Source organism: Haliotis rubra, unplaced genomic scaffold, assembly GCF_003918875.1.
Source record: "Haliotis rubra isolate DU_JTF1 unplaced genomic scaffold, ASM391887v1 Scf291, whole genome shotgun sequence".
In the NCBI taxonomy this organism is placed as follows: domain Eukaryota; kingdom Metazoa; phylum Mollusca; class Gastropoda; order Lepetellida; family Haliotidae; genus Haliotis; species Haliotis rubra.
The window spans coordinates 911,212-927,066 of NW_025766959.1; the positions used below are offsets into that span (position 1 = coordinate 911,212).

Sequence of the window (15,855 nt, forward strand, 5' to 3'; positions counted from 1 at the left end):
TCGAATTGAGTTTGATTATTTTGTATTTTCTTGTCTTGAGTCAAGACACACTGATAGTTAACTTCACGTTGTCAGACCAACACCATAGGCAAACTTTGTCTGCAGTCTGTTAACAGGTGTGGCCTCTGTTAAATACATCTCCAATGACATCAAAGTCCTACTTGCAATTTTAACCTAGTCATTCGTTAAGTTTTTCATTGCTTGTTTACTGACTATGGATAAAACAAAAGAAACAGAACATGTAATAAATAAAACAAGCATTTATTCAGTATAAAAGTACATTTTGGACGGATGTAAATGTTGAAAGATTTAACAAAAAGAAATGCATTTGTTTTGATTAGAAACATATTTTGCATACATACCAAAGATATCTAAAAACACATGCAACAAATGAAAATAAGTGTATTAATGAGAATATTTTTCATTTGTAATATATATTGGTAAATATAATGTTACTATTTTTTATAAAAGTAACATGAACTATAATTAAATGTAAAAACATCTGTAAATTGATGAATCTTTGTAATGAATGAATATCTTATGACAACAAATGCTTTTCATTCAAACTGACAAGTACATTGTACATATATCACAACTGTGTTAAAGTACTGACACTAACCAGCATATGTAACCCACAACATTTTAAGAATGAACAATAGTTTCAGGTATGAAGGGTCCTGCCCTTGACAAACTGATTTACAGGTACATTTGTAATTTTTATAAGCATAACAATTCTAAGACAACCATTGCAGAGCAATTCTAAACAGTTAGTTAAGTAGCAAAGATAACAAATGGACACCTATGTTTAAACTTAAAATGGTCAATTTTGCAAAACTGCAATTAACTGCACCAAATACATGTTATGTACTCTGACCTCAAATGAAATTCAAAGTAATACTTATCTTGTCTTTGAGTGTTGAGAGAAACTTAAAAAAACTTGTAATGATCTAAACAGATCCATACTAAAGTGAGTGAGTGAGTTGGCTTTGATGGTTCTTTTAACAATATTTCTATGATGTGAAAGAATAGTGTGAACTCATGAAGTCAACTTTGACCACTATTGTAAATCCCATCAGCATGGGTATAGTGCTGTACAAACCAGGAGACACAATGAGGCAAAGCAAGATTCGAACCTGTGATCATAGGTTTCTGCCTGGTTGGAGGGATGCAAATCTTCAAAGCACAAGGGAGCCAATCAACAGTAAGTTCACCACAAGGAAGAATGTATGATAACATCATAAGGCTTGTTAGTTTGATATCAGCAGCTGGTGTCAGTCAAATTGATTTTTCTAGTGTCTTGTAGACAGAAAGTTAAATATCTTAAATATGACTTTAGGGACCATTCATAATTTATAACTCTCTCTCTCTCTCTCTGTGTGAGTGAGAGTGTGTGTGTGAGTGAGAGATATGATGATTTTAAGGGGGGGTCACCCATTTTGTTCTGGGGAGGTAGGGTGTGTCATCAGTTTTGTACACATGTAGTGGGGGGTTGTTGATTGTGTACCTGACAGGAGGGTGAGTCAAGGTAGAACCCTCAGGGGGCATGGGGGGCACTTACTTTGTACAAAAACTTTAGTGGGGGTCAATCACATTGTACATGCTTCTCCATAAAAATCATCATCACACACCCCAAGCCATAAATGATGTACGGTCCCTTTGACCAACTTCTCTAAATGATGTTCTTCACATTTAACTATTCATAAAGAACACCTGGTGTCTTCACTTCAAAGGGCCATGAGTCTTTATTCAGCAATATATTTTCTCAGCATTTTCCCCAGATAAGAGTTAGACCAGTTGTTTGGGTCAGCAGGTATAAAAGAAAGTTTACCATGGATCAGCAGTACAACTGGCGTATCAGGTGATGTCAAATATGAATTCCCACCTCCTGAAATGTTTGTATTTATCACAGAGTGCTTGCATGTAAACACCATATCCCTCATGTATACACTGTATACAGGTCAAAATAAATAAATATGTTATTAAAACCATCCATCTCCACTGGATGAAAAACAAAGAATGTATCAAACACCATTAATCATAAGGAATCACCACATAATGACCAACAGTTTTGGAATATGAACATAGATGCATCCACTGTTCAAATATGAGTGTGTAAACATTAATTTGAAACATAATGCTGTTATGGTTATTGGTTTGAAATTAATGCTATTATCTCCTTTCCATCAACCAAATACAGAATTGAAGTTGAATCTGTTTAGGGCTGCAATTAAGTCATTTAGTTGACAGTGATGCCATCAACTATCCTAATCTTGGCGTGACTCCGAGCTTTACGACAGCTGACGCTGATCACCTGAAACATAAAAGAGACGTGGTTGATTTGTGCTAGGCACTTCATTCATAACATCATGGCGTAATTCACACGATGCAGATCTATTTACATGTATTACCAGCAAATTCTTCAACGACTGACCCAATTAGCAGAAATTATTTGTAAAAATAATAAATAACCAAATTGGTAAGATATTGTGTATTTCATTAGTTGTGTCCTGGAAAGGACTTATCTTCATCATATATCAAAATCTAATAATCGGAGTTGGACAGTTTTACAAAACACACTGTTCACAGACAAGAAATGTACATAGAAAACAACACATGTTACAGATTTCTCTTGTTCACTGTGATTTGTTAGATCTGTGTATGATACATCTCAAATTTATGTTAAAAAACTGGACCACTGTTTATATCCTTTGTTGAAGGAATGTTTTCAAAACATGTCATATGCTGAGCTCATGTACTTTAACCTATACTGAGGCTGAACTGTCAAGATAGGTATCATATAGCACAGATATTTATCATTACTGACCAAGTGGACATGTAAGCTTCCATAACTTAATGTCAACTGTAGCCTGTATATTTGGAACACACCTTTTTCCCGGACTGTTGTTGGAACAGGAAGTTGGGGTGTCGAATGGAGGCGTGTGCCTGGAAGGATTCGCGGAACTCCTGGGCAGTTGCACTCTGGGACCACTTGTTCCGGATACGCTCACTGTTTTTCTGAAATGCATGTTTTAATCCATACTGACAATAGTTGGGTGTCTCTTTATTAGTTTGGTACTCCAGTCACACAACAGCAGCCAATACTAACTTGAGTCTGGACAAGGCATACCATGAATTAACATAAGCAGTGTCCCATGCCATTTGGGTACAATAATGGAAGTTAAGGGACCAATCATAAGTTAAGGCTAGGGTGGGTGATGATGATTTTTGTTCTGGGGATGTGTGTGTTGGGGTGTGTGGTCACAATGCTTCTTCATAAAAATCGTCGTCATATCCCCCAGCCATAAATAATGAACAGTCATTAAATTGGTTACTGAGCAAGATCATCTGATCCATTCAGTATGAGGACATGCACTGAAATCTAGACTTGCCACATATTGTAGACTTGCATGGGCTGTATTGGGTATATCTTTTACAGGGTCAGTATGACTGACAAAGGGGGACCCATTCTAACCTCGTATCACCTTGACTGCTTGATATCTCTATGAGGAAAACTACTGACCCTGCCTTCTCAACTGAACTTAGAGGAAGATCACAGAGACATCACTGAAACATACTATGAACATCTGAGTACAACCATGCATACCAGATCTGCAAGCTTGTGTGTCCCATGGTAGCCTCGGTCTGGATCAAGGAGGTCAAGGTCAATGACAACTTGTCCCAGGGATTCGTTACCTTCCTGCTGGCTCTCGTCAATCACATGGAACACAACATACCTGTACAGAAAAGAGCACCTTGCACTGGATCTGAACATAATTCATTAACACATATAATATTCCTCGTCATAACACACAGATAGTGAAAATGATACATTATCTTTAAGCAGCTGCTTGCAAGAAATCATGACAACATCTGGCACAATGAGCATAATAGTTACACACATTTCTCACATCCATAGAAATGAAACACTTGTCCTACAAAAGTCAAAGAACAAAGTGAGTGAGTGAGTGAGACTGGTTTTATGCCTCTTTTAGCAATATTCCAGCAATATCATGGCAGAGGACACCAGAAATGGGCTTCACGCATTTTACCCATGTGGGGAATCAAGCCTGGGTCTTAGGCGTGACAAGCAAACGATTTAACCACTAGGCTACCCCATTGCCCTTACAAAGAACAAAGTTGTAAAGTCCTGGTCTATTAGCTAACTGTGATAGTACTTTTCAGACATGTCAACAAACTTGCAATCAATGTAAACAAAAATCTGCTCCCATAAGTCTGTGACAGAAAACATGATGGCTAAGAGTATACACACTGACAATGTTCGTACCTGAATGAAAGTTCTTCATATGGTACTTGGAAGTGAAAGGTTTCCTCCCATACTGGATTCAGGGTATTTTTTTGCACCTGAAAGATAAAATTCTCCTGTTTGTAAAAGCACATCAAAACCTCCTCTTGGATTTCAATCAAGGGTAGACAACTCCTACAGTGACTATACTGCTATTAATGATAATTCTCGTATCCATAAGAACACCAATTCACTACAAACCATATCCTGCCATCATCTTAACCACCAGAAATTCGAAATTTTAGTCCAATTTAAGAAGATACCAAATAAGTGCTCTCCAGGCCAAAATTTATCAATCAACGCTAAACAAACAATCTGGATTGGTTTTACACCTGAATCTTGTCATTTCCTCCTAACATCCCATGTCTCACCTCTGATTTGCAGACCATCCCCACACCAGGAACACTGACTTTAAGGAAAGGTTCAGCGAGGGTGCTGTCATCACGGGGGGAGAGGTTCGTTGCCCCGTGAACCGTCACTTACAGGTTGTCCGGAGCCTGGAACGCCATACTGATGTCCATCTCACCACTGATGCTTAGGTCAGTCTGCACACCAACAGAAATTAAACTAATGGATATAGATGGCAATAATATTCGCCTTTTAACTGTTGTATCGACTGAATTAATGTCAAGAATGTCAATATCAACAGAGTGAGTGAGTGAGTGAGTATAGTTTTATGCTGCTTTTAGCAATACTCCAGCAATATCAAGGCGGAGGACACCAGAAATGTGCTTCACACATTGTACCCATGTGGGGAATCGAACCTGGTTCTTCGGCGCGATGAGCGGACACTTTAACCATTAGGCTACCTCACCGCCCCTCAACAGAAGGAGGAGTGGTGAAACATGTGGTACAGTATAACAAGGGACACAAAGATCAGTGAGATGATGTGTAAGCTTTGGTGATGTGTAAGCTTTAATCCACTTGCAGCAGTTTTGCTGAAAAATCATGACAGGCGAAACAGAGAGAAATATTGTAATGGAAGACACTAGACAACAAACTAGATATTGGGCTTTTCAAAAACCTTAAAACTATCTACTTGACCAACTCAGTCAGCAACAGAGGATTTTAACACTCTAAGTCTTAACTGAACAACACCCACTGTGACTTCATAATACCTAAAACATATATCATCAGATTATATATTTTTTGACACTATACATTTTTTGGATGGCAATGTTTACTTGCACTGAAACAAGGTGTGATGAGTCAAACAGACATTGTGAATACTTGGATGGTGGCTTATGTTGAAGATAATGTTGTCTTTAATAAGTTAGTGAAACATTTTGATTAGCAGTAACCATCCGTAACACCATAATATGAGTGCGTGAGTTTCGTTTTAGACCACTTTTAGTAATATTCCAGCAATATCAATGCGAGAGACACCAGAAATGAGGGATCGAACCCAGGTCTTCAGCGTGACAAGCGAACGCTTTGACCAATAGGCTACCCCACCAAACTCATCCCAGTACTGTGAGGCTACAGAAACATGCGATATCTGATTATGCATTTTATCCAATAAAGCTGTACCTCCATTTTCAGTGTATACCAGGCTGTGTGCACTGGTTCCTCCTTGAAGTTGAATGTTGTCATGTCAATGATCACCTCCCCCGAGGAAGTCATCTCGGTTGGACACGTCGTAGTCCCAGACCTGCACAATCAACTTGGAATCCAGCAGCTCAAGCTCAGTCTTGGTGAAGGCAAATATCTCGTTGAACACAGGTTCATTTGTCTCCACAACAATCTGAGTGGTCTTGGCTCCCTGTCCACGACTGTCAGGGATTATTGCCAGCTGGAATGATAAATGGTGACAAATAATGAATATACTATACCCAATTCCAGTAACTCTTAGAATTGATTTCATTCATATTTCCTTTAAATAACAGCAGCTAGTCTTAGGATGATGATAAGCCATGCAGAGGAGGTGTTCAGCCTTAGAACCTGATCATACAAATAATAAAAGTCAGCGAGTGTAGGTTCTAATGATTGTGTGTACAACTTATGTACATATAATTTTTATAAGAATAAAAAATAATAATAACATATTTGTAGAGTACCATTTTTATCATGACTTTATCAAACTAGGAGTGAGTGAGTTACTGTTTATGACACCTTTCGTGTGTGCAATATTCAAGCAACATCATGGTGGGGTACACACGAAATGGGCTTCACACACAGTGACCCATGTGTGGAATCAAACCTGGGTTTTCAGCATGACAAGCGAATGCATTAACCATTAGGCTACCCCACCGCCCCTTTTAATCAAGCTATTAAAGGTCATACTATTTATTAATTCCTACATTACTTATATAGATGTGTGTTTATTCATATTATTACAGAATTAAATCAATTGCAAGCATGTGATCCCAGGAATACAGAGACAACACACATACTCTGATATAAGGATCGGAAGCTTTGGATCTGACGTCCCGGTTCCGCAGCTCTCTGCACCGGATGACCTTGACCAACAGAAGGTCACGATTGAAGTCATACTTGAAGGACAGCTGTACTTCACCATTCACATCAAATGTAGATTTCATGATAGTCGGGTCCAGCCTCTTGTAAATGCCTTTCAAAATCTTCATACTTTGCTAAAATTGATAAAATATGTCATCTTTACTGGTTACAGGTGTGGTGACATCTGGTAGCTGTGGCATGAATCCTCTCTCCTCTACCTTTAATAAATGTTTAGCAAACTCCCATGATCAAGACTGTCATCTTTATGTAGCAGACATTCTGCACATGACAAAAAGTAGCAAATACAATGCAAATGGGAACTTTGGGATAGATCTCAGTGTATGAAAATTAAATTGCCCGCTTGTCTAAACTTGATGATATTATATCATAATAGCATTAACGATTTTCTTTTCAATGATACAAAATACTGGTAATTTATCTCAGGAGTCTCCAAACTTTAAAACAATGGTTGGTGATATTCACATAGTGTACAAGCTAATGAAGCGCAGTACTTTCAAGTTGACAACTTGATATATGAGCACACAGGAAGATGACATTCTGACACTACATGAAACAAAACTATTTCAAATTACTCTGGAAAAGGCTGAGCTCTGACAGTGACATTACTATCACATTTTTGGCTATATTCATCAAATGTTAGTCTGGTTAACAAGAGGCTTTTTTCTTGCAGATTTAGGGATGCTGTCATTATACAGCTAATTGTATAAATATGACACTAAAAGAGATGCTTATGAAATAAGCTTAAAGTGTAAATTCCTGTGACATATATCTACTACCTATATCAATTATTTAAAACACTTTTTACATTATTCAAATCTGCAACAGAAACAATCAACAATATATAGGATACACTGGAATTGTGAGTACCTTATCTTGTTCATGCTGACTGAATTCTTCTTCAGTATTAACCAAGCATTTTTGAGTTCCTTGTCTAGCAGAGAGATACTGTGCAATTCTTGCAATTTTTTCTGGGTCCTGTCTTAGCCTCCTCTCTTCTGGCATCAGCTGATCATGTGACTGACCTGCTCCCATTGTGAAGTCTTGATACTGTTGTAAGAATGATAGGCTTGAATTATTTAAATAGTATTTATCAATATTTACTGAATATAGTGATAATATATTGATTTAAAAAAAAATCAAACATAAATATAGAAAAAAGGCTATGTGAATATATATACACAATTATCATAACATTTGAAACAAGATTATTATTTTCGGAGTAGTTGGAATCTGTTTAGGTGTATCGTCGGATCATGTTTTCAGACAGCAGTGGTTACTGGTGCTGTAATAATGAGAGCCGTTGCATCACACAGACATTCTAAACTCTTGGACTGTGCTTAAGATACATTTATCTTTTATAAGTTAGTGACATGTTTAATAATTGTTCATGTGGTGTGCATGACAACAACGGATGTTCTTAGGAGTAATAAAAATCTCTAACACGAGGACATGTCTACAAATATTCTAATAGTGCGTACGATACGTCCTGTGCCGAATTAATGCATTCAAACGCGCGTCGTCATGCATCTAGCATACACATTGTTATGATATATAAAAAAGTGGGAAGAATAGTATTACTACAATAAATCACATACCACATTCAGTGTGAAGATATACCTCAAAATCCTGTTTTGAGGTAATGAGCAGTTATGTGTTGTTTGGGGAAAGTATGTGAGACTTACGGCCTTGTATTTTGGGTTTAGATCTAATCAGTCTTTAAAAACAAACTGTGATTTACTTTTTTCTCGGGTCTAGAGCCTATATGTGCTTCTGTTTGAATATGACAAAAAGAGTTAAAGTCTATCAATTACCTCGTCTGTAAATAATGGTGTCAACTTGTTTCCTGAGGCCCTATCGCTCCTTGGCAGGTGCCCGCTCCGCCATATTGTTTACCGTGGAAATGGTGATGACGTCATAATTACCGCTATGAAAACAATAGACAGACATTAAATATACCTCTAAGCATAAGATTAGATACTTATTTGAGAAGTAATCACGTGTGACCACCATAAAACAAAATAACTCGACCAATAAAATTTGAAAGAACCCACGTAGCACGTCACGTGACCTTTCTTTTAAGATACGCATCCATACTTCTGTGTGCAGGTGGCCTGTCCCTGGACATTCATATAGAAAATTTGCGTCTGTAAACATCTTTAAAGTTTATCAAAAGTGATCGGTGGCACCATCACACTATGGGGAGTAAGTATACGTGTTATTTTATTCCGTGATCGTCTATTTTTCGTATATCACGTCCCTTCTGCCGGCGTGAGTGTCAGTGCTTACGTGGCTCTGAAAAACGAGGTGTCGTTTTATATAGACACGTCAAAATACCCACTCAATATCGCCGATTGTCCCCATCTGTTGATTGAATAACTCACTTTGATTGTTTATCTACGTATGCTTTTTGATTTCAGTTAAGTTCCTGGAATTTGTAAAGCCGTTCTGTGCGGTTTTACCAGAAATTGCCAAACCGGATAGAAAGGTAATTATCACAGCTGTCAACTCTCCCTAAATACACAATCGTAACATTACAAATATCTTTATGTCAGTATTATCGTCTTATTATTAAGATATTATATTTAACATGAAGATTTGACATTATTGTGTACTTTTGAACATATGGTCAGCACTGACTGTTATTTCTGTTGCATCATTCAACCTTTTGTCTTATTCCAAATAGCCGTTCCAACACTAGAATCTATTATTGCTTGCAAACATCACGGTAAATTACTCACAGAATAAATTATTGTCCAGAAAGTGTTTATTTATTTTTTCTTCATGTAGTCAGTATCTAATGTGCAAATGTAAGCGAAGTGATTTAGCTGAAGTCTTGAATATTGTGAGGCTTTTTGGTTAAAACTTACCATTTATTTCAGATCCAATTTAGAGAAAAGGTGCTATGGACAGCAATCACACTCTTCATCTTCCTTGTCTGTTGCCAGGTATGTTATATTGATGTTACTAGAAGATTGTGTTTGTTTTTCAAGGTTGGTATGTACAGCTTCATTTTGAACACATCCATCACCATTTGTTATAATTCAGGGAGAATTAGAAAACATATTGGCCTGAAATAAATGTAAGGGGTACATGTTCCAAGCAAAATGAGTTTGATACTGAAGTAAAACATGTTATTTTATGTACAAACTTAGAAAAAGGGTAACATCAACCTGAATTTCTTAAAGAGATGAAAATATTTCCATAGTGGACACAGATCACTAGCATCTCCATGTAGTATGATGCCACAGGTCTTTAACTCTAATCATGAATTTTTGTTTCTTCAGATTCCCTTGTTTGGAATCATGTCTTCAGACTCGGCCGATCCCTTCTACTGGATTCGTGTCATCTTGGCTTCAAACAGAGGTGGGTTCTCCAAATTCAGTGCTTGCCATGTCACCAAACATGTGATATCAGTTCAAGCCACTAAGAGTAATAACACGTCAGTTGTATTTCTGTAGTTAAGATGAACCTGTTCATGTTAGAATTAACAAACCTTGTTATGTTCATGTAGGTACATTGATGGAGTTGGGTATTTCCCCCATTGTGACATCTGGTCTGATCATGCAACTGTTGGCTGGTGCCAAGATCATTGAAGTTGGTGACACTCCTAAAGACAGAGCTCTCTACAATGGAGCAAATAAATGTAAGTATGATGAGAATCTTAAGTTCAAGACTCTACTAAATTAGAATATACGTTACAAAAAAAATAATTTTTAATTCAGGAAGTAAGTTTGTTTTAAAGACACGTCAATTATATCCTCATTTTCAACAAGATTGTGGTAACATTTTTTCCTTCTTCATCCAGTGTTTGGTATGGTGATCACGGTGTGTCAGGCCATCGTGTATGTGATGACAGGAATGTATGGTGACCCTGCCGAGATCGGAGCTGGTGTCTGTCTTCTCATCATCATTCAGGTGAATTTTGTTAAAATATTGTGTCAGTGTGAACAATAGAAACACATTACAATAAAAGCAGAAACTCTTTCACATTTTTCTCTGTGAAAGTTAGAAATCTTTCCGTACAAACTCAAATGTGATTGGCTAGGCGTGGTAGAGGAGATGATATGTGATTGGCTAGGCGTGGTAGAGGAGATGATATGTGATTGGCTAGGCGTGGTAGAGGAGATGATATGTGATTGGCTAGGCGTGGTAGAGGAGATGATATGTGATTGGCTAGGAGTGGTAGAGGAGATGATATGTGATTGGCTAAGTGGTAGAGGAGATGGTATGTGATTGGCTAAGTGGTAGAGGAGATGATATGTGATTGGCTAGAAGTGGTAGAGGAGATGATATGTGATTGGCTAGGCGTGGTAGAGGAGATGATATGTGATTGGATTGGCTGGTAGAGGAGATATATGGAGATGATATGAGGATTGGCTGGCTGCGTGGTAGAGGAGATGATATGTGATTGGCTAAGTGGTAGAGGAGATGATATGTGATTGGCTAGGCTGGTAGGAGATGATATGTGGTAGCTGGTAGAGATGATATGTGATTGGCTAAGTGGTAGAGGAGATGATATGTGATTGGCTGGAAGTGGTAGAGGAGATGGTATGTGATTGGCTGGGTGGTAGAGGAGATGATATGTGATTGGCTAAGTGGTAGAGGAGATGATATGTGATTGGCTAGGGTGGTAGAGGAGATGATATGTGATTGGCTAGGGTGGTAGAGGAGATGATATGTGATTGGCTAAGTGGTAGAGGAGATGATATGTGATTGGCTAGGCGTGGTAGAGGAGATGATATGTGATTATTAGTGGTAGAGGAGATGATATGTGATTGGCTAGGCGTGGTAGAGGAGATGATATGTGATTGGCTAGGCGTGGTAGAGGAGATGATATGTGATTGGCTAGGCGTGGTAGAGGAGATGATATGTGATTGGCTAGGCGTGGTAGAGGAGATGATATGTGATTGGCTAGGCGTGGTAGAGGAGATGATATGCATGTCATCAATTTTCGAAATGAATGACTAATGCAGTTATTCTAGTAGCATCAATTTGTCAAGTTAAGGAACTTAGATATTAGTCATCTATGTGGCTTTTTGGAAGATTACCCCAGTGGTTGCTTCTTCCTCAATGGGAACTGTTCAGTAGTTTGCCTGCCTTGTTTCAGCTGTTCGTTGCTGGTCTGATTGTGCTGCTCCTTGATGAACTTCTCCAGAAGGGCTACGGTCTGGGTTCTGGTATCTCACTGTTTATCGCCACCAACATCTGTGAGACAATTGTGTGGAAGGCATTCAGCCCTGCCACTGTCAACACCGGAAGAGGTAAGTTTATCCTTCGACTACTTACAGGGGTGTGATGTCTCACTGGGACACATCCTGACCATTAAGTCACATCTCAATTAATTATGTAAGATAAGTGATATTAAGCTTTCGTTTCAATATTAACAAGTTGGTGCTGTTGTAATGATGTGAGTTCAGTTTTACGCCACACTCCGCAATATTTAAGCTATATGGCTGCAGTCGGTAAATAATTGAGTCTGGACCAGACAATCCAGTGATAGACAGCATGAGCATCAATCAATGCAATTGGGATACAATGACATGTGTTAACCAAGTCAGCGAGCCTAACCACCCCGTCCTGTTAGTCGCCTCTTGCAACAAGCATCGGTTACTGAAGATCAGTTCTAACCCGGGTCTTCATGAGTTGTAATGATGTGTGCTGGATGGTATCATTAAGTCTGATATGCATGTACCCACCTCCAGTAATATGTGATTGTTGTTTACAGGCACAGAGTTCGAGGGTGCCATTATTGCCCTGTTCCACCTGTTGGCTACAAGGAACGACAAGGTCCGAGCTCTGCGTGAAGCTTTCTACAGACAGAACCTCCCCAACCTCATGAACCTCATGGCCACAATATTTGTGTTTGCCATAGTTATATACTTCCAGGTACGTGGAACAGGATTAATTTGGATGAACTTTTTATAAATATTTTGCAAAAGTTTCGATACAATGAAGATCATATCTAAAGAGTAATTGCACTTACAGTGTGAGCATAAATAGCGTGAAGGATGGTTTTATTAATTTGTTGTAGTTTTGATTAATATAAATAAAGGTTACAAGTTAAGCTTATGTCATTACTTGTGCTGGCAGTTGAGATAGATATTTGTATTGAACATTTTGTTTTCAGGGATTCCGTGTGGATCTTCCTATCAAGTCGGCCCGCTACAGAGGACAGTACACGTCATACCCCATCAAGCTTTTCTATACCTCCAACATTCCCATCATCCTTCAGAGTGCCCTAGTGTCAAATCTCTACGTCATTTCCCAGATGTTGGCTACAAAGTTCAGTGGGAACTTTTTCGTCAACTTGCTCGGTGCTTGGGCTGTGAGTATTTGTTTGGTTGCTGTAAAACAATTGAAGAAACTAGCCTATTTCCATTACCTAAATCAGCATAAAGTGTTATGGGGTTTGTTGATTTCAATACATAGAAGATAAGATGTGGAACTGTGCTTAGAAGAAGCAAAGAAAATTGGACAAATTAACCGTTGGATAATCATAAAGCTCAGAATGAGGTCGTACAAGATTCAGGCTTTAGACTAGTAGCAAGGTTGTATGCCATGTAAGTATTCTTTGAAACAAACATACTCATGGCTTCAGATACGTTGTGCTTAGCTTTAGGATTCAGTTTATTTTATTGCTTGTTATAACTGAACAATTGTATATTGTTGTTGATTGAAATGTATGATGAGGTTGTCAATGTGTGTTCTCTCTCTGCAGGATGTTGGAGGCGGCGGCCCAGCCAGGTCCTACCCTGTAGGAGGTTTATGCTACTACCTGTCTCCGCCCGAGACGTTATCACATGTAGTGGAAGATCCTATCCATGCTGTTCTCTACATAGTCTTTATGTTGGGATCATGTGCGTTCTTCTCTAAAACCTGGATTGAAGTCTCAGGGTCTAGTGCTAAAGATGTAAGTACCCAGTTATTGTTGAATTGTATCTAACAACATTCTTACCAGTTGCATTAGACTAGTCACAATGGAAAGTTATCTTAAGTATGGACTTTGTTTAGAAATGTTGAAATGGCTACAAGTAAAAGGAATGATATTGTATAATTACTCTACCAGAGGTGGTGGGCTTGCCTAGTGGTTAAAGCGGTTGCTTGTCACGCCGATGACTCGGTTTCAATTTCCCACATGGGTACAGTGTGTGAAGCCCATTTTTGGTGTCGGCTATCAGCAATGTTGAAGGGGTTACAGGTGTGCCATTAAGGACATGCAGTTCTGTGTAATAACTCTCTACTGTTATCATGGGAAGATTATATGTGTAATGATGTTTTTTAGGTTGCTAAGCAACTGAAGGAACAGCAGATGGTGATGCGAGGTCACCGAGACAAGTCTATGATCAAGGAGCTCAACCGATACATCCCTACTGCTGCTGCTTTCGGTGGTCTGTGTATTGGAGCTCTCTCCGTCATGGCTGACTTCATGGGTGAGTGTGCTACACCATCATCAGCCTCCTTGTAAACAGCACCACAACCAACCATAGGTTTCTGATGTCAGCATCACATTGTCCTCATAAAGCGGCCAGTGATATTACAAAACACTTAGAGCAGCGTAAAGCTCCAACTCACTTTGACTCACATTCATGCAGATTTGTCAAATCATATATATACTCCCCATCAAAAAAGTTTAGACTCACTAGTGTAAATTTAGCCAACTGTTCTAAAATAAATTTTGCAAAACTTTCCATACTGTTTAAAGGTACTGTTGACATATGAACTGATGTATTGTAAAACACATTCGTAATGTTGAAAAGATTGTTGTCATGAGTTCAATAAATGATGAAACTCAGTGAAAATTGACAAATTCGTAACAAAACTTTACACCAAAACACAGCTGTTCATATGCATGATATTTGCACATGCTGTACAGCAATTTGATGCATGATCCTCGTGCAATTCATCTGCATCTTTGTAACCATACATATGTACATAACATATAGTGAGTGCTTTGAGTATGAACTTTTGATGGGTAGTATGTTTCAAACTACTTTGCTTAGAGTATGATTTAACTGTTCAAATGAGTGTCAGTTTTCAAACCATCACATTTGCTACAACTGTCGTCATACTTTGTAATGTAAGATTCTCAGCCATAAGATTCTGTATAGTGTGGCCTTGTGTATGTTTATTGTTTACCCGAGATGTTAATTATTAACTTATTACTACTGTCTAACAAGAATCTGATTGTATGTAATCTTTTTTCTTTTCAGGTGCCATTGGCAGTGGAACTGGAATCTTGCTGGCTGTAACGATTATTTACCAGTACTTTGAAATTTTCGTCAAGGAACAGAGCGAAATGGGAGGCATGAGCACACTTCTCTTCTAGACTTTCGGACACGGATAAACAGTTAATATTATTATTATTATTCTGCAGCTATTTTTCAATCTGCAGCATTTGTACATATTTTTCTTGTCACACGAAACCTTGTCATTAGATATTAAGATATCATTTGCCCTCCACGGATCTCAGTGGAATCTGTTAAGTAGAAAATGACCACAGCTTGATTGTTTTAAAGATTTACATACCAAAGATATTTTATAAGGGAATATAACTTCCTAGGAAAAGTTTTTAAGGAAATGACATGGATAGAAATTTGTAAAACAATCTCTGTGGGTCGTGGAAAAAGTTTGTTCACATTTGCAAAGTAGCCTCATGACTTCATTACACTATTTTTTATGGACAATACGAAGGGACTACATAAGGTACAGTGACATCAAAATGTAGTTCAAGCATTTGTTATATGAAGCAAACTTATTTTAGGTGTCTCAGAAGCATTTCTTTTGTTTTGAAGAAAGTGTCGTATGTTGTTAGATTGGGTCGGTATGAAAGAAACATTCTGTATCATGAGTCCTCAGTGTTGAAAAACTATAAATAAAAAACTTTGTGTAAATCTGATTTTCTTGTGTTGTACTTGATAGCAAGAGGAGGAGTTTGTTTGTGAGGAGTGTTTGTACGAAGTACATTGTGGAGTCAACTTTTGCTGGTTGAACATACAAAAGGGACGTCACTCTGGGCATATAAAGATGGCCGTTTGAGTGGGATTCATATTGCTTGTTAACAAGGAGACTGTTTA

At 38.1% G+C, this 15,855-nt stretch overlaps 2 protein-coding genes across 2 annotated transcripts; one reads left to right on the forward strand and one right to left on the reverse strand.

Annotated features, from left to right (window-relative positions):
- Positions 1 to 245: 245 nt before the first annotated feature.
- LOC124281984 (double C2-like domain-containing protein beta) lies at positions 246 to 8,670 on the reverse strand. The gene is given in 10 exon segments (XM_046717995.1): positions 246 to 2,311; positions 2,887 to 3,015; positions 3,605 to 3,734; positions 4,286 to 4,362; positions 4,675 to 4,848; positions 5,834 to 5,914; positions 5,916 to 6,095; positions 6,697 to 6,894; positions 7,649 to 7,828; positions 8,593 to 8,670. Coding segments are annotated over 9 exon segments (1,209 nt in total). The 5' UTR covers positions 7,814 to 7,828; positions 8,593 to 8,670; the 3' UTR covers positions 246 to 2,236.
- A 179-nt stretch (positions 8,671 to 8,849) lies between these two features.
- Positions 8,850 to 15,672, forward strand: LOC124281983 (protein transport protein Sec61 subunit alpha). The gene is made up of 12 exons (XM_046717994.1): positions 8,850 to 8,983; positions 9,199 to 9,266; positions 9,661 to 9,726; positions 10,066 to 10,144; positions 10,293 to 10,424; positions 10,587 to 10,696; positions 11,889 to 12,042; positions 12,507 to 12,667; positions 12,909 to 13,106; positions 13,500 to 13,691; positions 14,064 to 14,211; positions 14,992 to 15,672. Exons 1-12 carry the CDS (start codon positions 8,977 to 8,979, stop codon positions 15,105 to 15,107), a joined length of 1,431 nt encoding a protein of 476 aa, XP_046573950.1. The 5' UTR covers positions 8,850 to 8,976; the 3' UTR covers positions 15,108 to 15,672.
- Positions 15,673 to 15,855: the final 183 nt, after the last annotated feature.